Source organism: Carica papaya, chromosome 4 (genome assembly GCF_054855325.1).
Source record: "Carica papaya isolate Zhongbai chromosome 4, ASM5485532v1, whole genome shotgun sequence".
In the NCBI taxonomy this organism is placed as follows: Eukaryota; Viridiplantae; Streptophyta; class Magnoliopsida; order Brassicales; family Caricaceae; genus Carica; species Carica papaya.
This window is the reverse complement of record NC_142312.1, coordinates 19,162,342-19,185,205: the sequence shown is the minus strand read 5'-3', so window position 1 is coordinate 19,185,205 and position 22,864 is coordinate 19,162,342. Positions and strand designations below refer to the sequence as shown.

General features: G+C 37.8%; 1 protein-coding gene, 1 long non-coding RNA gene and 1 pseudogene across 2 annotated transcripts; 2 read left to right on the top strand and 1 right to left on the bottom strand.

Annotated features, from left to right (window-relative positions):
• Positions 1–232: 232 nt before the first annotated feature.
• On the bottom strand, positions 233–4,624 carry LOC148266439 (uncharacterized). Its single transcript, XR_015818499.1, has 4 exons — positions 3,551–4,624; positions 3,385–3,466; positions 2,412–2,514; positions 233–523 (listed from the first exon to the last, which is right to left on the bottom strand). It is a non-coding gene; the product is annotated as an uncharacterized LOC148266439 (long non-coding RNA).
• Positions 4,625–5,614: 990 nt separating this feature from the next.
• On the top strand, positions 5,615–11,595 carry LOC148266438 (uncharacterized). The gene is made up of 2 exons (XM_088218031.1): positions 5,615–9,267; positions 9,709–11,595. The coding sequence occupies exons 1-2, from the start codon at positions 7,821–7,823 to the stop codon at positions 11,523–11,525; spliced, it is 3,264 nt and encodes a 1,087-aa protein (XP_088074157.1). The 5' UTR covers positions 5,615–7,820; the 3' UTR covers positions 11,526–11,595.
• Positions 11,596–16,786: 5,191 nt separating this feature from the next.
• Positions 16,787–17,410, top strand: LOC110806661 (methyl jasmonate esterase 1 pseudogene; annotated as a pseudogene).
• The last annotated feature ends 5,454 nt before the right edge of the window (positions 17,411–22,864 follow it).

Below are 22,864 nucleotides of genomic sequence, written 5' to 3'. Positions count from 1 at the left end.
TTTCCCCTAAATCCCTATCTTTAACTTAGCCTTCCCATTATTCCTTTTCACCACAATTTCATTCTTAATCACAATTATCATCAAGTTAAATCAAATTAATGTTCAACTAACTTCCTTTCATTTATAAATACCATCAAACCACATCAGATTCATATTCAGATAATTTTCATCCTCAATAAAAAAATATTGTTAGATCATAATAGATTTGTATCCAAGTACAACACACATCAAATCTGTGAAATCCCAAGTGTCAATTAAGGCAAATAGATGTCAGATACAAACTCAAAATAACGAGTGCATGATAATATTTATGCAGCAGAATCAAACTTTAACAAATTTCTTACAAATATATATAACGTATTCCAAATACATACATCATTGAGGCCAGAAGTGGCTACAAAATACAAAACATAAGGGCTACTTCTTTCACTACTGGAATTCATCAGAGTGCGAGAACAGTTATACACTCAGACTTGTAGATCCACTGGTAGGTCTGCCTGCAGTTCCTCATTTTCTTCCTCATCTGAGGGGGTGGATGAAAAGAGTGAGTTCTATATGCTCAGTAAAAAAAATAATCTAAAATTAACATCGTAAGATTTCAAAAATTTATTATTTTATCTCACTGTTTAACTTTCTTATTTTCCTAACTCATCATTAGAAAAGGAAACCATTTATTTAAATATCAAAATAGCATATTAGCACAAAAAATCAAATATACATATATCATACCAAATAATAGAAAAAATTAAATAACTCATGAAATGCACAGATGTTTCATGTCATGCTTCGCGAAATCGTTACAAACTTCCATCTCTGAATAAAGATACAGATTTTCAACTGCCCAAGTGGAATGACTGGATCAGATATAGATACGGCAATTTGTTCAGACCCACTTCCGGCTAGCTAAACTATGATATGATCTATGACCATGACCGTACCAACGATAGTGGTCCTAACAGATATCTATAGTCACGACATTACTTAGCCACGGGTGACCTCTACAGATAGTACAATACCACTCTCGCCAGAGGGCATGTCGTCATCCACTAGGAGCAGTCCTCTTACGTCTTTTCAGACCAGATAGGGGAGGGAGAAACATATACCACAAAGTGTACGGGGAACAGATACCCCTCAGAGATAAAAAAAACTAACAAGACACTTGATGCAATATGCATGTTAATACAGATATACTTCAGACCATATAAGCTTCATTCCACTTTTTTTTCTTTTTTTTTTCACTTTTACTATTACGGACTACATATTACACATATTACATGTAAATTCATCAAGTGTCAGTAATTCACATATCAAACTTGAAAATCAGAACAATTTGACTCATTTGAACACAGAGACATGCAAAACAAACAAAATAACAATCATACTAAATTGCTTGTATAAAAATACTCCTTAAAACATCAAAAGCCGTAGTAGATTCCTCACCGAAACTTTGATATTTTCTTCTTTACTGTTTTTCCTTTTTTCTCTTCTTCTCTCACTAAGTTACTATCTCTCTCTCTAAACCTTTGAAAAATGAAAGAAATGGAAGGGTGGAGAGGAAAGGAAGGGGAAGTGCAATTTACAAAATTTTAGAACCATTGGATTCGCGCAAAATGTCGAAATCCGATGAAGAAAAAGGAGAAAAGATTCTCGGCACGAAAATTGAGAGAAAAATTTCTTCCACTAGCGGCGGTGCACTGCCCAAGGTGAAAGTGCCCAGTCGACGCGCTGCAGGCTAGCCTGCAGGAGCACAAGCCTGCTGTCGCACCCGCAAGGGTTATCCTGCGCGTGCGTAGGGCCTAAGCGTACTAGGCACCACATTCGCAAGCCTACTGCGCACAAGCCCCAGGCACACAGAACCTATCTGCGCAGGCCTGCTGCGCGAATGGCACATGCACAGTGTGCGACGCCAGTCCATGCATGAAGTGATGCGTGTAGGGTCCGTCTGAGCGCGACAAGATGTGAGCGCAGGTCCTGACCTCGTGTTATGGGTGCAAATGGGACATCACACTGTGCACACGTCCCGTGCGTCCGTGCATGTGGATGGGACCGCAGCCACTGTACGCGCATGCACCTACGCACAGTGCCCAACGCCCATGCGGGCAAACTGCTTTCTCACGGGATTTTTTCCACGAGTAGGTTTTCTCCCGTTTCACCATTTTTCAATTTTTTTCTAAATTTTTCTTTTAAAATAAAATAAAATAAAATAAATAAAGATAAAAATAGATCAAAATTACAAATCTCAAGAAATTTTAAATAATGTAAATTAATTTAAATTTAAGGTGACCAAAAGTGCAAATAAATAGAGTTTTCCAATCATTTTAGTACAATAATAAGCAGAGTGTTACAAAATCAATCACCTTCTTTTTGCTTAAGAGTTACTTTTATATTTCATCGTCCGATACTTTTCTTACCAGTATCATTAGTGGTCTGTAGGGATCCTCGCTATATATGGATATTCAAAATACTTTCATAATAAATCATCAGTCGTCCTTATACCTCAACCTATATAAGCGTCTGCACACGATCATCAAAACATAATCATCACTTTTACCTACCAACTCACATATATTTGTGTTTTCAAAATCATTTATTTAAATACATTGTTTTCATACCGACTCTACGTGTAATTCATACATATATACATACAACTCATACTCAAACACGCTTTTACATGCTCTCACACACATCATTACCCGCAAAAGTATACTAAATGCACACATCATTAATAAACATAATTTAATGCATATTGTCAATTACAACTGTACTTATTGCCATATGAAATTAAACCACGGAACACCCTGCCTCTTACAAACACATTTCTACACGGTATTTCTACTTATCCATCTGGTTATGCTCACGCTTATACGCATACATGTACATAATACACTGCTCACATTAAAATTATATACAAGCAGCATTTTTCATGCCTGATAAACACACTGTCACTATTATACCTTTTATAGTTAGTTTTATATATTATATGTATGCCAAGTATCTCAATATATGTAAATATATCCTTATAACACAACATACACCTTTTACTTACACTGATGCACTCACTCACAGTAGATATATACACACATACAAATCGGAACACACACTCATGACAATACATATACATATACCGACGCACGCATGTTGCCCACTCGCACAAACAGCCACGGGCAACCTTTCTCGCACATCGATCTGCAACGGTATATCAACCCATAACGGCATACTAGAAATCAAATAACTAAAAAAAAAAACATGCATAATAAATTATATATCAAGAAATGCACAAAATCAATTTAATCATCACCATTGACACCTTACACAAAATTAAATTCAAAACCACAATCAATCCAGATGATCTAAAAGCTAAACTTATGGAGAAGGTTTGGGTACCCTTATCTTAAAATGGGGATCAGAAACGCCGCTTTTCAAGGCCACCAATCAAGGTTGAAGCTCTAGCTCTCAATTTTTTGGTCTTCCAAAGGTTAAATCACAAAAATACGCATTAAAACTACTTATAGAGGAGGAATTACAAATAAGAAGGAATAAAAATGCTCACTAGAGGTCAGTTCGGGTTTTTGCCACGGCAGGGCTGCCTTGCTCCACCGCCTACTTCTTTCTCTGGTGTCCTTCTCTCCCTTCCCCCGTCTCCCCCTATCGGCTAGCATTTTGGGAGTCAACAGAGGGTAGGTTTAGATAGCCCTCCCTAGTAATCCTAGACATCCTATTGAGCTTGCGTGGTGCAGTGGAGGTCGTACGATTAAGGTCATTTTCTACATTTCCCCTTGCAAGCACTCTTGACCATCACATCAACTTCCCTGCAGATCTAAGCCGTTCATCATGCAATTGGTTCATTGTGTGCCAAATTAGGACCGTTCGTTCAATTTTTAGTGGGATACGAATTTGAGCCATTTGTGTGCCCCAGGATCGACACGAACCATCCAATCACCACGCACGCGAATCGCCAATGTGTCATCTCCGCGTCAGACTCCCTGCTAATGTGGACACCACACAGCGTAGCCCGATTGGCCGCACTACCACTTGGGTTATACCACGTGACCTGGTTTTTTAAAATTGCATAGTGTCCCCCAGGCCACTTAAAATCCTTTCAAATAATTTTTTTTTTTAAATTCGAAAAAGGCCCTAACTTTGGAATTTCTTTTCAAGGAAGTCCCAATTTAATAATTTTAATTATTTTTACATTTCTTGGTGAATTTTATGATTTTAAATTTAATTAATTCAAAGATTTAAGAGCATATCACTTAATATAAAAGAATTTTTCTCTTAACTCACAAAATTTAATTATTTTTTAAATTCGAACTATTACGATGGCCGCAATGAAATAAATTAAGAATAATTAGAATGTGTAAGAGCGAAATTAATGCTTGTTGTAAATCATAAACTTTAGAGGTGATTTTTAAATGTCAAAAAATTTTAGGAGATTTTTAAGATATTATTTGAATAAGGAACGGTGTATACGACCTATTTAAGTTAGAGAGAGAGAGAGAGAACCACGACTTGAAAAAAAAAATTAAACTCTTAAGACCCTTTTTTCACGCAAAGAAATTTTGAATAATCTTTTAATTAAATTTAAATCTGTAAATTATGAAAATAAGAATAATAAGAATAGAAATATGATCTTGGATAAATGAGGATAATTAGGGTCAATTTAAGCAAAATTTTATGATATTATTAATTATAGAAATTTTTACAAAAAATAATTGGTAGAAAATTCTTTTACAAAAAAAGAAAATTTTAAGACTCAGAAAATTTACCTATGAGAGACGGTTTTAAAGCATAATGTTTAAACCATTTGTCCATAATTTCTAATTCCTTAATTTTTAATTTTCAAACCAAAATCCTTATAAAAATCATGAAATAAAGCCAAAAACATGCGTTGATTGTTATCTACTCCTTTATATATATATATATATATATATATAAATATGGTAATGTTATTTTAAATTTTGAGAGGTAATTAAGTTATTCTTTTTGGAGTTGTTTTTGAAAATAAATTTGGCCATATTTTCTTAAATTTAAATAAATTTTATGTAAATTTAAAATCCCTAAAATCTTATTCTCAATCGTAACCTGATTAACTAAAGGAATGAAGTGTTGTTATATGACTTGCGAAATTTGACAAGGCAAGTATGTTTGAAAATTAAGTGAAGGCTTGAATCTATAAATTGGGCCGTTAAATTTAAAATGCCTTGCAGGTCAAGGATCATGATAAGGAGTGGTTACTCGTAGTGAAAGAAAAGAAGTGTGTAAATTACTTGAGTTCCACAAAAAGTGAGTGTTGGAGAAATTTATTTTGGCTAAAAAGTCTTGCGTTCTTTTAACATATGTAATTAAATGTTAAAAATTAATTTCCTACTTTCACCACTTATCACAGAAGGATCAGTGTGTGTGGGGTCGAAATTCGGCAAGAATATGAAATGTGTGGCCGAAATTCGACTAGAATGTGAAATCCCAAAATAAGGTGAAAGAAGTATGGTGTCGTAATGCGAAGGCATTATTTATGTGGCTATTTTAGGCAAAGTACTGCTGTAGCGCCCGGAAAGGAGGAGGAAAAAAAAAAAAAAAAAAAAAAAAAAAAAGGGGGGGGGGGGGCCACATCAGCAGGCCCGGTCAGCAGTCCCGGCCAACCGGGGCCTGCCACGTGGCAAGATCGCGTCACTCCGAAAGGAGCCACGTTGGCGATCCGCGTGGGTGCGATCCGACGGCCCAGATCAATCACGCGATCGGACGGCCCAGATTCAAACGCACGGACGGCCCAGATTCAATCAAAAACGAACGGCCCAGATTAAAACGAAACGAACGGCTGTGATCAAAAGGCAAGGGGTTATAAATAGAACCCCCACACCAGACCAAAAACCCTAGCCGCCAGCCGCTCGCCGGAGAAGACGAACCAGAGGCCGACCGCCGCCACCCGCCGCCACTCGCCGCCGCACCGGGGAAATTTCCGACCGCCGATCGAGGTAAATTTCATACCCCCGACTCGTTTTTCCCCACTGATTCCTCCTATGGCCAAATCGAAGCCGAAATCCCGGCCAAACGGCCGGAATACGCGGCCGAAGCCCAGCGGCGCCGCCGCGCCCCCTCTCGGTTTTTGCCTCCGACGAGGCCCTTCCCGGCCTCCGTTCGATGCAATTTTTATATCACCGTGATCACCATTCTTTTCTCTACAGGTTGACCGAAGCCAAATCACCAAAACACGAACTTCGCCGGAGAGTCGCCGTACCCGAGAGCGCCGCCGCCGGTAAGCTCCGCTTTTCCGTGATTTTTTGGCCCCCCGAGGGCCCTAGGGTTGTTTTCTGACAAGGACCAATGCGAGTGTGGCCGAATTCGGCCAAAAACGGCCGAAAACAGTCAACCCGAGGCGACTCGCCGCCGCCAGCGGCGGCGCCGTCGCCGGAGCACGGCGGAGCCGCCGTGCCGGAGTTGCGATTTGGGCCGAAAGAGGCCCTGGGCCTAATTTGGATTTTTTTTGGAACCCGTGCAGGTACTGTTAGCGTGTTTCAGTTCCCCGGGAAAAATTCAGGGAAAATTAGGGACAGCCTGCAGGCGCACTGTGAATCGTATTCGGATCCCGAAAACAAGTAAGGACCCCTCACCCTATTTCCTATCACGGTATTAAAGTTCAAAATGATAAAACAGTATTTCTTGAATTAACGCATGTGTGAAATTGCTTAAGGTTGCTAATGGAGCCCGAGTCTAGTGTGATTGATGATTTACTGTTATTTGGCCTGTTTACAGCTTTAAATGCAAAATGAGGTTTGATGTGTTCATTTTACAGATTTGTGTGCATGTACTACGTTTTTATTAATTATGGGTTGAATGACTGAAAAACTGATACTGTATGTTGTCTGTCTGGTATGAATTACGATTTGCTTGTTTAAATGTGAATTGATGATGCTGATTGAGGAAAAGGAAAAATGAAAGATTGTGTAGACTGATAATTGTATTATGGGGGTCAGCCTGACTAGATATCCTGGGAGATGGTGGACGGACCGGGTCCGTAGGGAACCCTACCGGGATTGTGGTCTCACATGCCGGACGGGGTATGGAGATCTTATGGTTTTGGCGCCCATACCGGACGGGGTATGGGGACGGCCCGTTTCACCCTCATACCGGACGGGGTATTGAGGTTCATGGTTTTGGCGCCCATACCGGACGGGGTATGGGGACGGCCCGTTTCACCCTCATACCGGACGGGGTATTGAGGTTCATGGTTTTGGCGCCCATACCGGACGGGGTATGGGGACGGCCCTGGAAACTGATTATGAATGTTAAAGGTTAACGGGTAGCGGAACCCCTATGGACCCCCACGGATACTAGTAGGCTGGTAAATGAGAAAAAAGATATGTTGTACAATGATTGAATTACAAGATGCGTGATAAGTGTTATGTTTTACAGCTTAGATTATTCAATGATTATGATAATGTTATTGTTTTTCTCATATTGTTTTCATAAATTCCACCAAGGTAAGTGGATGGTAAAAGTTTTATTATTGATAAAAGGTTTTGTTGTTAATAAACGAGTTTATTGTAAATTATGCTCCATTGGTCTTTTTGTGGTTTTCTACCCACCTTTATCTCCGTGACGGTGAGATATCGTGATGTTCTTACTGGGCTAGTGTAGCTCACTCCTTAATTAACCATTTCAGATCAGGAAGACATGGTTCCCGAGCCCGTTCCGCAGGAGGACGACGAAGGGGATGCCTAGAGACTCTGTAGTCATACGCATAGTTTATTTTCGAGTTTTCTTTCTTAGTTAGTTTAACCTTTTATATTTTAAGTACGTTTGTTTGGTTTTTCGTGTAAGGGATGTTAACTGAAATTTTGATCTCGCTTCCGCATTCGATATATTTAAATACTCATTTCATTTTAATATTTTCCGGGGTCGTTACAGTTGGTATCAGAGCCGCATTTCCTCGGACCCATCCCTTACACTATAGTCCTTTAAAGAAATACTCACCGATTGGTCGTTACTCAACCATTCCTTGTAAATGCAGGTACACAGAAATGAGGAGAGGAAGGCCCCCACTAAACCGAGCGGCCCAAGATAATTCGCTTCGGGAGGATTTGGACAGATTATATGAGATGGTGGAAGCTCTCGTAGCTGCCCAGCGAAGGCAAGAGGAGAGAAGGGAGTTACCCGGACCTCCTCCGCTAGCGCAGGTTGAGCCCCCGTTACAGCAGGCTGATCCCGAGCCACCCCGGCAGGAGCCTGTTCCTCCACAGTACCACCCGGCACCACAGCCGCGGTACGACCCGGTACCACAGCCACAGTACCAACAGGTACCGCCACAGCATATTCCAGTGCCCCCACCCCATCAGCAGGCGCCACCACAGGGTCCCCCAGTTCACCCTCAGCCGGCCCCAGTTCCTTTACCTCGGGACCCCGCTCCCTCCTTGATCGACCCTGGCTTCATAGAGAGGTACAGGAGACTGAACCCTTCTACTTTTTCGGGGGAATCCTCTTTTGAAGAGGCCCAATACTGGCTGGCGGAGACTGAGAGAGCCTTTGAGACCTTGGGAGTAATTCCTGAGCAGAGGGCTGCCATTGCCTCCTACATGCTGGTAGGGGAAGCAGTACGCTGGTGGGAGCTCAAGCGGGCCACCCTGCCTGTACCAGTTACTTGGGAGCAGTTCCTAGCGGCTTTCCATGCGGAGTATCTCCCTAAGCACATCCAACATTTAAAGGAAATTGAATTTGCTCAGTTGGTCCAGGGTAATATGACAGTGTCGGAGTATGCCCGCAAGTTCCTGGAGCTGGGCCGACATGCCCCGGAGACATTGTTGGATGAGGGCCGAAAGGCCAGGAAATTCCAGTGGGGTCTCCGCCCGGCGATCAGACAGCACTTGTTGGTGATGGAGCTCGAGACATATTCGGCAGTCCTGGCAAAGGCGCAGATCATAGAAAGGAGCTTCGACACCCGCCCTCAGCTAGCGGGAAGTTCCCGACCTTCAGCCCCGCTCCGCAGGCCAGCGCCTACCATGCCGGTCCAACCCAGCAAGAGACCCAGGCCTGCCGCTCAGGGCCCTCCTCAGGCTATGGGGGCAGCTCGTGGGAAGATCTGCCAGTACTGCGGCAAGGATCATGGGGACCGACCCTGCTACCGCCTCAACAACACCTGTCGCATATGCGGTAGTGCCCAGCACTATGCGAGGGAGTGTCCTAGGAACCAGAATCAAGGGAGGCCTCCAATCCAGGGCAGAGTTTACAACCTTACCCAGAAGGATGCCGATGCAGACCCGGACGTGGTACATGGTATGTATACTATCTCTGGCCACATTGCTCATATTTTGTTTGATACTGGTGCATCACATTCTTTTATTTCACATGTTCTTGCTTCCAAAATTTGTGTACCACCTGATAGACTTGATTCATTATTGTTTGTATCTACCGCTGGGGGGGAGACATTACTAGGAGAGGTTGTCTACAGGGCATGTGCCGTGGAGATAGCAGATAGGAAATTGAGGGTAGACCTGATAGGGTTAGACACAGGGGATTTTGATGTAATCCTAGGAATGGATTGGCTGGCGGCGTATCACGCCACCATAGACTGCTTTAATAAAAAGATTGTATTTAATCCTCCCAACGAGGAGCCATTTACAAGTTAATAAAATTATTCGGTACTGATTCTCCCAAATGACAAATTCTTTTCTTCTTAATTCCCATGTGCGTTGATATTGTATTTTCCCTAACTAGGTAAACCCAAGAAGGAAGTTTGTATCCAAGAGATTCCAGTAGTCCGAGACTTTCCAGACGTATTTCCGGATGAACTGCCCGGTCTACCAGGGGACAGAGAGGTCGAGTTCACCATAGACTTACAGCCAGGAACCCAACCCATCTCGGTAGCTCCTTACCGAATGAGCCGCATCGAGATGGAAGAGCTAAGGAAACAAATCACTGAGCTACAAAACAGTGGTTTCATTAGACACAGCATTTCCCCATGGGGTGCCGGGGTTACTTTTGCAAAGAAAGGAGATGGAACGTTGAGACTGTGTATTGATTATAGAAGGATAAACAAGGTAACAATTAAAAACAAGTACCCTCTCCCCCGGATTGATGACCTTTTCGATCAGTTGCAGGGTGCACAGGTCTTTTCTAAAATAGATCTACGATCAGGTTACCATCAGGTAAAAGTGAGAGCAGAAGACATCCCCAAGACGGCATTCCGAACCAGGTACGGACACTATGAGTTCCTGGTTATGCCGTTTGGGCTAACCAACGCCCCGGCCATCTTTATGGATCTAATGAACAGAATCTTCAGAGAGTTCTTGGATAAATTTGTCATCGTGTTCATCGATGATATCTTAGTCTACTCAAAAAGTAGAGAAGAACATGCTCACCATCTTGCCCAAGTCCTCCAGGTACTCAGGGAAAAGAAGTTGTATGCAAAGTTGAGCAAGTGTGGATTTTGGCTCGAGCAAACCGCCTTCCTAGGACATGTTATATCGAAGGAAGGGGTGTCGGTGAACCCCGAAAAGGTTGAAGCGGTACTTGGTTGGAAAAGGCTGACAACAGTTAAGGAAATTCGCAGTTTCCTAGGGATGGCGGGTTATTACCGCCGGTTTGTCGAAGGGTTCTCCAGTCTAGCGGCCCCTCTAACCCGACTCACAAAGAAGAATGCAAAGTTTGATTGGAATGAGAACTGCGAAAGGAGTTTTTCAGAATTGAAGAAGCGACTGACTACTGCACCCGTGCTGGCTCTACCGAGTGGATCAGGAGGGTATACAGTTTATAGTGATGTCTCCTATCTGGGCCTGGGTTGTGTCCTGATGCAGCATGGAAAGGTTATAGCATATGGGTCTAGACAGCTAAAGAATCATGAGAAGAACTATCCTACCCATGATTTGGAGTTTGCCTACAACAACAGTTACCAAGCAAGCATCGGCATGGCCCCATACGAGGCGCTATACGGGCGTCCGTGCAGGTCACCGATTTGTTGGGAGGAAGTGGGCGATAGAAGATTGTTTGGCCCGGATTTAGTGGAAGAAACCACGTCCAAGATAGTTAAGATCAAGAAGAACATCCAGACAGCTCAGAGTAGGCAAAAGAGCTATGCTGATACCCGGAGGAGAGACCTGACCTTTGAGAAAGGTGACCGGGTGTTTCTTAAAGTCACCCCCTTCAAGGGAATTAGTAGGTTCGGCAGAAGGGGAAAATTAAACCCCAGATACATTGGACCCTTTGAAATCTTAGACAAGATTGGTACCACTGCCTACAGACTTGCACTGCCCCCTGAGCTCTTCCGGGTTCACAATGTGTTTCATGTATCTATGCTGCGCAAGTACAACCCGGACCCTTCTCATGTCGTGGCTCATGAACCGCTCTCACTCCGAGAGGACTTGTCTTATGAAGAAGTACCGGTCAGTATCACGGACCGAGAAAGCAGAATACTCCGTAACCGGGAAATATCATTTGTAAAAGTCTTGTGGCAGAACCACACGCCTAGGGAGGCGACTTGGGAGCTGGAATCAGAATTTAGGGCCCAATATCCTCATCTGTTTGATCAAGAGTAATGAGGCAAATTTGGGGACCAAATTTCTTTATGGGGGGGAGAGTTGTAGCGCCCGGAAAGGAGGAGGAAAAAAAAAAAAAAAAAAAAAAAAAAAGGGGGGGGGGGCGCCACGTCAGCAGGCCCGGTCAGCAGTCCCGGCCAACCGGGGCCTGCCACGTGGCAAGATCGCGTCACTCCGAAAGGAGCCACGTTGGCGATCCGCGTGGGTGCGATCCGACGGCTCAGATCAATCACGCGATCGGACGGCCCAGATTCAAACGCACGGACGGCCCAGATTCAATCAAAAACGAACGGCCCAGATTAAAACGAAACGAACGGCTGTGATCAAAAGGCAAGGGGTTATAAATAGAACCCCCACACCAGACCAAAAACCCTAGCCGCCAGCCGCTCGCCGGAGAAGACGAACCAGAGGCCGACCGCCGCCACCCGCCGCCACTCGCCGCCGCACCGGGGAAATTTCCGACCGCCGATCGAGGTAAATTTCATACCCCCGACTCGTTTTTCCCCACTGATTCCTCCTATGGCCAAATCGAAGCCGAAATCCCGGCCAAACGGCCGGAATACGCGGCCGAAGCCCAGCGGCGCCGCCGCGCCCCCTCTCGGTTTTTGCCTCCGACGAGGCCCTTCCCGGCCTCCGTTCGATGCAATTTTTATATCACCGTGATCACCATTCTTTTCTCTACAGGTTGACCGAAGCCAAATCACCAAAACACGAACTTCGCCGGAGAGTCGCCGTACCCGAGAGCGCCGCCGCCGGTAAGCTCCGCTTTTCCGTGATTTTTTGGCCCCCCGAGGGCCCTAGGGTTGTTTTCTGACAAGGACCAATGCGAGTGTGGCCGAATTCGGCCAAAAACGGCCGAAAACAGTCAACCCGAGGCGACTCGCCGCCGCTGTGGCGGAGCACGGCGGAGCCGCCGTGCCGGAGTTGCGATTTGGGCCGAAAGAGGCCTTGGGCCTAATTTGGATTTTTTTTGGAACCCGTGCAGGTACTGTTAGCGTGTTTCAGTTCCCCGGGAAAAATTCAGGGAAAATTAGGGACAGCCTGCAGGCGCACTGTGAATCGTATTCGGATCCCGAAAACAAGTAAGGACCCCTCACCCTATTTCCTATCACGGTATTAAAGTTCAAAATGATAAAACAGTATTTCTTGAATTAACGCATGTGTGAAATTGCTTAAGGTTGTTAATGGAGCCCGAGTCTAGTGTGATTGATGATTTACTGTTATTTGGCCTGTTTACAGCTTTAAATACAAAATGAGGTTTGATGTGTTCATTTTACAGATTTGTGTGCATGTACTACGTTTTTATTAATTATGGGTTGAATGACTGAAAAACTGATACTGTATGTTGTCTGTCTGGTATGAATTACGATTTGCTTGTTTAAATGTGAATTGATGATGCTGATTGAGGAAAAGGAAAAATGAAAGATTGTGTAGACTGATAATTGTATTATGGGGGTCAGCCTGACTAGATATCCTGGGAGATGGTGGACGGACCGGGTCCGTAGGGAACCCTACCGGGATTGTGGTCTCACATGCCGGACGGGGTATGGAGATCTTATGGTTTTTGCGCCCATACCGGACGGGGTATGGGGACGGCCCGTTTCACCCTCATACCGGACGGGGTATTGAGGTTCATGGTTTTGGCGCCCATACCGGACGGGGTATGGGGACGGCCCGTTTCACCCTCATACCGGACGGGGTATTGAGGTTCATGGTTTTGGCGCCCATACCGGACGGGGTATGGGGACGGCCCTGGAAACTGATTATGAATGTTAAAGGTTAACGGGTAGCGGAACCCCTATGGACCCCCACGGATACTAGTAGGCTGGTAAATGAGAAAAAAGATATGTTGTACAATGATTGAATTACAAGATGCGTGATAAGTGTTATGTTTTACAGCTTAGATTATTCAATGATTATGATAATGTTATTGTTTTTCTCATATTGTTTTCATAAATTCCACCAAGGTAAGTGGATGGTAAAAGTTTTATTATTGATAAAAGGTTTTGTTGTTAATAAACGAGTTTATTGTAAATTATGCTCCATTGGTCTTTTTGTGGTTTTCTACCCACCTTTATCTCCGTGACGGTGAGATATCGTGATGTTCTTACTGGGCTAGTGTAGCTCACTCCTTAATTAACCATTTCAGATCAGGAAGACATGGTTCCCGAGCCCGTTCCGCAGGAGGACGACGAAGGGGATGCCTAGAGACTCTGTAGTCATACGCATAGTTTATTTTCGAGTTTTCTTTCTTAGTTAGTTTAACCTTTTATATTTTAAGTACGTTTGTTTGGTTTTTCGTGTAAGGGATGTTAACTAAAATTTTGATCTCGCTTCCGCATTCGATATATTTAAATACTCATTTCATTTTAATATTTTCCGGGGTCGTTACAACTGCCATTGGCGAAGTGTTTATGTGGCCCTTTACTTGATAATGGTAAAATCAGCATCGTACGATGTAAATAAAAATAAAAATTTCAACGAAGAAAAATTTTAGAAAATGCATGGGTATAATATATTGTTTGAAAATTGCTTGTCCAAGTGTTCATTTGATATTTTTTGTGGTCTTATATACCTACATACTTATGTGCTAATTTATTGAATTACATATATGCTTATGTGTTTACTTAGCTTTGTAAATGTGCATGCTTTATGATTTTTGTCCCTTTAGGATTTTGACATCCCTATTTCCTTAGAAGTGAAAACTCGTTAAAATTTCACAACCATTTCAGAGTAAGGACAATAGACTTTAAGAAAGCAAGCTAGACTCTTTTGAGAGACTTGGAGACTTGAAGAATATTAAGGTCTTTAATATTTTGGGAAAAACATAATGATGTGGCAAGGAAATAATAGGCCAATAAAAAGCCAAATTTTCACCCATTTTTTCCAAAATCAATTTCAATTAAATCCAAATAATATTTTTACCCAATTTTATCATTTTTCTTTATTAGATTAAATTAAATTAAATTAAATAAATCAATTAAATTTCAAAAATTATAAAATAAATAAATAAAAATTAATAATAATAATAATAAAAATTATAAAATTAGTGGGTGTTACACCAAAATTTTAAGAAAACCCAAGAGCAACACATGAAAAAATCTCCTCCACCCGTAAGAAATTTTTTCCACTCAAGAGATATTTTTCTCTCCATGAGGAAAGTTTCATTTTCTTCTTCGTATCTTTTTCAAATGATAAAAAATAAACCAAGATTAAAAAATTTCAAGAATCTATTAAGGGAGAATCAAGATCATATCTTTTCAAATTTCCTAACCAAGATCATATCTTTACAAATAACAAAACAAACATTAAAATCATTTATTACAAGATTATGATTTGATTCACTTTTCTAAGTAATCAAAAGATTTTCTTTAAATTAATAGATTTTTTTAAATTAAAATATATTCAATAGATCTTCTTTAAATTAAGAGATTTTCAAGAGATATTTTTTAAATTAAGAAATCTTCAAGATATCTTAATTAAATTAAAATATCTTCAAGATATTTTTTCTAAATTAAGATATTTTTTACTTTTAAGAGATTCTCACAATTTATGAGGTTTCTTTAAAGGGATGACATATTCTACACTATTTTAATTTTAGTTTTTCTATTTGTAATTTTATTCTTATTCTAGTTTAAATTTAATTTTCTATGTAATTTTTATAATTAATTTATGAAATTTATTTTCTTATATTTCAAATGACCTACAACCATAAATAAGTCTTCAAATTCATGGTTGTAATCATTCAAGTTTAAGATAATAAAATTAAAAATTTTATCTTCAACAAGTGAAGTGTTCTTCAATCTTCTCATTGAATAAGGAATTGAATCAACTCATCATCATCAAGGTATTCTTGTGCCGTTTTTATAATTATTTTAACTTCTCAATTATCTTAGTTCATATCATTTAATTGATAGTAGGTTGATTAGAGATGATGTATTTATTATTTAAGTTTTTGATACTATTTGAGTATCATGTGATTTTAAATTACATCGTTGATCAAAGATTTCGCATCACATAATATTGAAAATTTTAGAGCCTCAGTATTTTGATACTTGAAAAGGGACATATTTCCACCATGTGATGTATAAGCACTAATAATTTCATATTTATCATATTAAATGTGCATCGATCGTACCTTGGGTAAGACGGGTATGACATCCGCATTCAATGCCAAAGGCTTAATCAAGCTTATAGCAGTTAATCCTCTACAGAAGAGTCTAACCTTCAAAGATCTGCCACTGATTCTTCTCATACAAGGTGAGCAGCTCTTTCGCAGTGTTTCAGATCGGCTGAGAGCACGATAAACTCTCCACAACTCTCCTTCTCATATGTGGGCGAGAGGAAATTTGTCTTGTGAATGACATGATTATAATTTTGCTTTGACTTCAATTTCAGGGTAAAAAAAATTAAGCTGGCAATCCAATATAAAATATCTCTTTTTCATTTTAAGAGCTGCGGGTTACAAATTATTTGGAAATCAAATTATATAAGCTTTTGGGACTCTATAGAAATTATAAAAATCACTGTACAATTATTGCTATGCGGAGAGTCACTTTTGACTTGACCTTGTCCCGTTTTTTAATTTATTAAGATTTGACTTCACGGTCCCGGCTTAATAATGATTTGATTTTTTTTTAGTTAGAAATTCTTTTTAATATTAATTTCATGTTTGTGTGTGTGCGGACCCCTTTAATAGTGATTTTATTGTTTAGTTATAAATTATTTTTAACATTAATTTCACGTGGGCGGAGGCTAGAATTTCTTTCCTTTTTCTTTTTTTCTAGGGAAAGGTGGAGGGTAGACTTCTTGTGTGCTTATATTTCTTATTTTATATTATTGTATTTTAACCATTTGTATACAAATCTGTTTTATATAATAAAATTGGTTTGTAGTATTACCGTTATTTTATTATAAAAATATTACTTATTTTTTATCATAAAAAATATTACGTTGTCTGATCAATGTCGCATTTTAATAAATATATTTAAGAATGAAAAAATATTAATAGAACATTACTTTTTTTGATATGTTGTTTTCAAAATACGAAAAAAAAAAAAAAAAGACTTTATATAGGAAAGGAGATACATGCATATGGTAAACTATACGTAAATATATTTACATGCACCTTAAAATTCATGTACCTATTTAATGCATGTACATCTTAAAATTCATATACTTATTTTACGCAAATAAATGATCTTAAAATTCATATACTTATTTTACGCATATAAATGTGTATTAAAAAAAGCCTTAATATATTAACATAAGTGGACATAATTATAGAATGCTATTTACGTACACAAAGTCTAACTTTTTTTTTATATGAAACCCGGCTGCACAAGGTGACATATCTTTTGCTGTTACAATTAGAGTTGGAGGAAAGACAAGAGATGGAGAAAAAGGAGATACATTTTGTGTTGGTTCACGGAGCATGTCATGGAGCATGGTGTTGGTATAAGGTGGCGAGTCTATTAAAAGAAGCAGGCTACAAAGTTACGGCTCTTGATATGGCTGGTTCTGGAGTCCACCCAAAGCAACTGGATGAGATTCATACCATTTCAGACTATGTCGAGCCGTTGATGGAGTTCATGGCCTCAATTTTACCAGAAGAGAAGGTAGTTCTTGTTGGTCATAGTATGGGTGGGATTTGCATATCAGCTGCCATAGAAAAGTTTCCACATAAAATCTCTGTTGCTGTCTTTGTCACTGCTATAATGCCTAGTTTTGACCTAGGCTTAACTGCAACCTTGGAAGAGGTATTGATTCTCTCTCTCTATCTATCTATCTCTTTTTTTCTTTCTATCTCTCTATCTCCCTTATGTTTTATCATAATCTTTGAATGAATTCGAGTCACTGGATTAAAATATTTTTACCATACTTCTATGTTGTATCATAATCTTTGAATAAGTGAATAATATGAAACCCTATAATTAAGTTCATTGGTCGAGAAAAAGTAACTTCTTGAATAATGGCAAAATATTCTAGTTTTACAATAAGAGATAAATAAATTATTAATCTTTGTGTATAGTTTATATTCAATTTCATATTTGATGTTTTATGATATGATAGTCAATTCCTAAAACTCTAAAAGCTTTTTTGAACGTACAAATAATCTTAAGCTACTTTCTTGAACTCGACACACTATATGTAATTGGTATAAAATAAAGGAAGAAAAACAACTTTCCAAATTTCTCCTTGAGGGATTTCTTCTCTTTTCCTTATAAAAGAATTAAAATCATGAACTTGCAGTGCTTTCGAAGAGTGGAGGATCATATGGACTCGCAATACATGTTTGATGATGGGAATAATAAGCCCCCAACAAGCGTGCAATTTGGGCCTAACTTCTTATCTTCTAAGCTCTATCAACTCTCCCCTCCAGAGGTGATATTGCTTGACATAATTTTTATCATTTTAATTTTTTTAATTTGAAGTATAATTCTTTGCTTAGATATGTGCTATGGAAAAGACTATCATTAACTTTACATGCTATATCACTTAAGATGTGAACTTAGTAGTAGAAAGCCATTGGATTGAGGAGCTAAAGACTTTAGTTCGACTAGCGAAATATGGCATTATTATTGAGGCGATTATGGACTGTTATATTTGGCATTAAGTTGATAAGGGGATAATAACTTCCATAAAGTGAGCTTTTTTAAAAAAAAATAGATATGTCATAATAATTTTGTAACTTATTAGTTAGTTGATTATTCTCATCGTGACTGATATAGGATTTGCTGTTGGCAACAATGTTGATGAGACCTGCGCATTTGTTTCTTGATCCATCACTTACAGGCAGTGTAGTAGTCACTAAGGAGAGATTTGGGTCAGTTCAAAAAGTTTACATCATTTGTAAAAAAGATAGGGTGCTAAAAGAGGACTTTCAAAGGTGGATGATTGAGAAAAATCAAACGGATGAAGTCATGTTGATCTTTGGCTCTGATCACATGGTTATGTTTTCTAAACCTATAGAACTATGTTCTTGTCTCAAACATATTTCAGATAAATATTCTTGATCTATTGCATTCTCTCGCAGATATTAAGTGGGGAGAAAAAAAAGAATTTTGAAGAATGTTTGTTTCATGAATGATAGACTGAAGGTGATTATTTAAAAATTTATGGATTTCTATATGAATATAAAGATAATTAAATAAAGATTGGAATTAGTGAACTCTTCTTCATAATGAATATAATGTTTTTACCTTTATATTGTTATTTTAAATAAAGCTTACTATCTAAATGCAAATTCTCTATAAGGGAATTGGAACTACCAACCACTCCAATAAAGGTGATCGGTCAATTTTCTACATTATTTACGAAAAATATATATATTAAAGTTCCTTTAATGGTTTTATTCAACCATAAAAAGATATGCTTATAGTGTACAGTTTTAGAATTTAACTATAACACATATTCTAATTTAAATTAGAAAAATTAAGTTAAACAAATAAAAACTTGGAAACAGTAGGACACAATGTTTTGGTGAAACAAGACTTTTATGTCAGCTTCAGTTGCTAGAAATAAAGCTCAATTAGGCTTCGAAAATTAGAGATATGTGTGCAGCACACATTTTCAATTTGAGGACTATCTTGTCGTTTAAAGCATCAAGACTCTCCTCATGCATGCAATTTAGGTTCTTGTTGCTAAGATTTTGAACATTATTTTTCCTTTAGTATTTCATGTCATTTTAAAGTATCGACACTATATGTACATTTTAGAAGTAGAAATTCTAGATTTTTAGATGCATGACCTCTTAGTTTTTTTAGGCTTATAATGTTGGGCTTATTAGAGCAATCAAAGTTAGTCTATAAATTTTTTAAAAGTTTTTCTTAATAATGACTTTGTGAAGGTATCCGCAATTTGATCAACCAAAGAAATAAATTAAACTTGGACTCATTTGAAGAAACTTACTTAAAGTAGTAGTCAATCTTCACATCCTTAGTCTTGGCATGAAATATTGGATTTTCTATAAGATAGACTGTGGTATCATCATCACACTATAAAACCAAAGTAACTATTAGGAAAATGGCAAATTCCATTAGTATAGTCTTTCTACTTACTCTTGGTGGAGGACCTACTAATTGTTGTTGGTCTTTGGCTTGCCAAGAATAATAAAAAAATTTAAAAATCAAATTTAATATTCATCTTATTACCTATTTAAGATGTACTTAGTTTAAAAGCTTGCCCATCACCTCATAATTTTTTTCTCAACATTTATCCCTTGTTGAGTTGAACTAATTAATTCTCACCTCAAAATAATTAAAATTTTCAAAAGCTAAATTCATTTTCCAATGTTTTACATAATTGGCCAACAAAAATTTTATGAATACAAAATTTACAAATATATAACTATAAAATGCAAAGTTTATCGATATCTATTATATTTCCTTACACATATCAACTTATAAAAGTTTAATTACAAGTTATAGTCATATAACTTTTATTTTATCTTTGTGTATATAAAATATCAATTTATTCTATTTCTGCACAAATTCGAAGCTCATAATCTAAAATGTACAACTCGAGCTCCATAACTAGTAATCCTTACAATATTCTAAAAATCTGAACACAAACTCAAGAAACTATTATTACAATTGTTAATTAAGTAATACTTTATAATAAGAAAAAAAAGAGAAATATACTTTTTAAAATAAAATATAAGTTATTAATCAAAAAATATTTACAACTATCAACATAATTACTATAAAACTAGCATAAACTCTTCTAAAAACTAATAATTACTTACAATATATTTAGTTGCCTTCATATATATTAAAATTGTCTTTTTGAGTTCTACTGTGCTAAAAAAAAATCATGATTAGGAACTGCTCCATTATTATTTTTCATCTCAACAATAATAAAAATCAATATAGAATCAGATATCAAAATAATAAGAATGACAAATAATATCTTTTCTTTGATAATTCTTGTAGAGCCATTTTGTTTTCATATAGTGAGGAATCTTAATATTTAACTTATTGTTTTTTAAATTTCTCTATCTAATTCTTGAACTCATATAAAGAAATTAATAATTTAAATTTAACATTGGAAAACGAATAAATCAAAAAATTGTTGAAAATATTGAAGAGAAGCACTTGAATGAATTTATGAGGTGTGACAACTAAGTAAAAATTTGGCCAAATAAATGTAATAAAATCTGCCCCAAAATATTCAAAAACAATAACACAAAGATACCAAAATTTTTAACGCGGAAAACCCCTTCAATGTGAAGGATAAAAACCACAGGACTTCTTCTGGTTCAAGTCAAAGAGCCCCATTATAAAAATTAGTATTTACAGCAACTATAATAATCTTCAAACAACCAAACAATAAGAGATAAACAAGAGAATTGAAAAATATCACCAAAAACAACTATTGTTCATGCAAAACGGATGTGTTCTGATTATTCAAATATGATCTCTACCGTTCAGATCAAAGAACAATCTATCCCAAACATTTTCACCAATTCAGCCTCATCAAACACAAATGACTGTCTGATCATCGGAGAAAATCAAACTGGTCAGAATAGAGAAAAAACATGAACAATAACTTCGAACTGAAAATACCATAAATCCAACTGTCCAAAATTGATATCCACCATTCAGAATGAAGAACAATGAGTCTTCTAAATACCCACTAAATTTCAGCCAGATCAGAATAAAGATGGCCCTCTGATCGTGGGAAGAATCGAAACACGTTGGATGTAATTTTTCAGCCAAAAATTTCTTTTTTGTTCTTTTTTTTGTGACTAAAAATTTGTTTTTCTATTGGTATTTAGTTAAAGTGATATACTATAAAAACTCTAATAGCCCTAATGGGCCAAAAATAAGTGGGCTCAAAAAAATTTAAGTTTTTCCACATAGGAGGGAACCCAAAACTCAACAATTCTTCCCTTCTCAACTATGTGAAGGAATTCACTAAACTAGTAACCAATCGACATGTTTCAAGTTTCACTCTTGGTAAAGCCTTTGTGCACATATCAAAACCATTATCATTAGTGTGTATCTTCTCAAGTTCAAGCTGCTTAGAATCCAAAACATCATGAATTCAATGATACCTCACATCAATGTGTTTCGATCTACCATGAAAAATAAGATTCTTACTAAGATGAATAGCACTCTGACTGTCATAAAATAAGACATATCTATTTTGTGTAAAACCCAGCTCATTCACAAACTTTTTCATCCAGAGCAATTCTTTAGATGCTTCAGTCACTGCAATGAACTTAGCTTATGTAGTAAACAATGCAATGTATTTCGATAACCTAGATTGCCATGCTACAACTCCCCCTACAAAAGTAATCAGATATCCAAAAGTAGACTTTCTTGAATTTGTATCCCTTGCCAAATTAAAATTTGTATAACCACTGAGAATTAGCTTCTCAATCCCAAAACACAACTTCAAACTAGCATTACTACGAAGATATCTCAAAATTCACTTTACGACATTCCAATGCTCTTTTTTTAAATTAGATAGAAATCTACTAACAGTACCAACTGCATGATCTATATTTGGTCTAGTACAAACTATAACATACATCAAGCTACCTACTACAGATACATAAGGAATTTTTTGTATATTTTCTTTCTCTTGCTCACTAGAAAGAGACTATTTGACACTTAATTTGAAAGACATAGCAAGATGTGTACTTACAGGTTTAGCTCTGACCATATTAAATCGTTGCAGTACCTTTTCAATGTATTTTTCTTGAGGTAGCCACAACTTCTTACATTTTCTATCGCAAGTGATTCTCATACCAAGAATGTGCTTTGTTAGCCCTAAATCTTTCATTGTAAAAGATTTATTCAACTTTTTCTTCAAGCTATTAATTCTAGAAGAGCTAGAACCAACAATAGCATATCATTAATATATAGCAACAAGATGATAAAATCACTATAAAAAATCTATACATAAAAACGCAATGATCAGAAGTAATATTTTTGTAGCCTTGTTGAACTATAATTGGCTCAAATTTCTTATACCATTACCTAAGTGCTTGTTTCAACCCATACAAACTCTTTTTTAATTTGCAAACATAATTTTCTTTTCCTTTCACCATAAAACTTCCATGTTGTTCCATGTAGATTTCTTCTTCTAAGTCACCATGAAGGAATGTTGTTTTAACATTTATTTAATCAACTTCTAAATCAAGACTAGTGGTTAACTCCAAAATAACATGAATTGATGACATATTTACCACTAGTGAGAAAATCTCCTCAAAATCAACTCCCCTTTTCTGACTGAAGCCCTTGACAACTACTCTGTCTTTCTATCGTGGAGATGAGGAATTCTATTCTTGCTTCACTCTATAGATCCACCTATTTTTCAAGGCTTGTCTA

Coding starts and splice junctions, on each gene's coding strand:
- LOC148266438 (XM_088218031.1), top strand. CDS start 7,821: ATGTTAACTGAAATTTTGATCTCGCTTCCGCATTCGATATATTTAAAT. Junction 9,268..9,708: donor AGACCCGGACGTGGTACATG/GTATGTATACTA, acceptor TTCCCTAACTAG/GTAAACCCAAGAAGGAAGTT.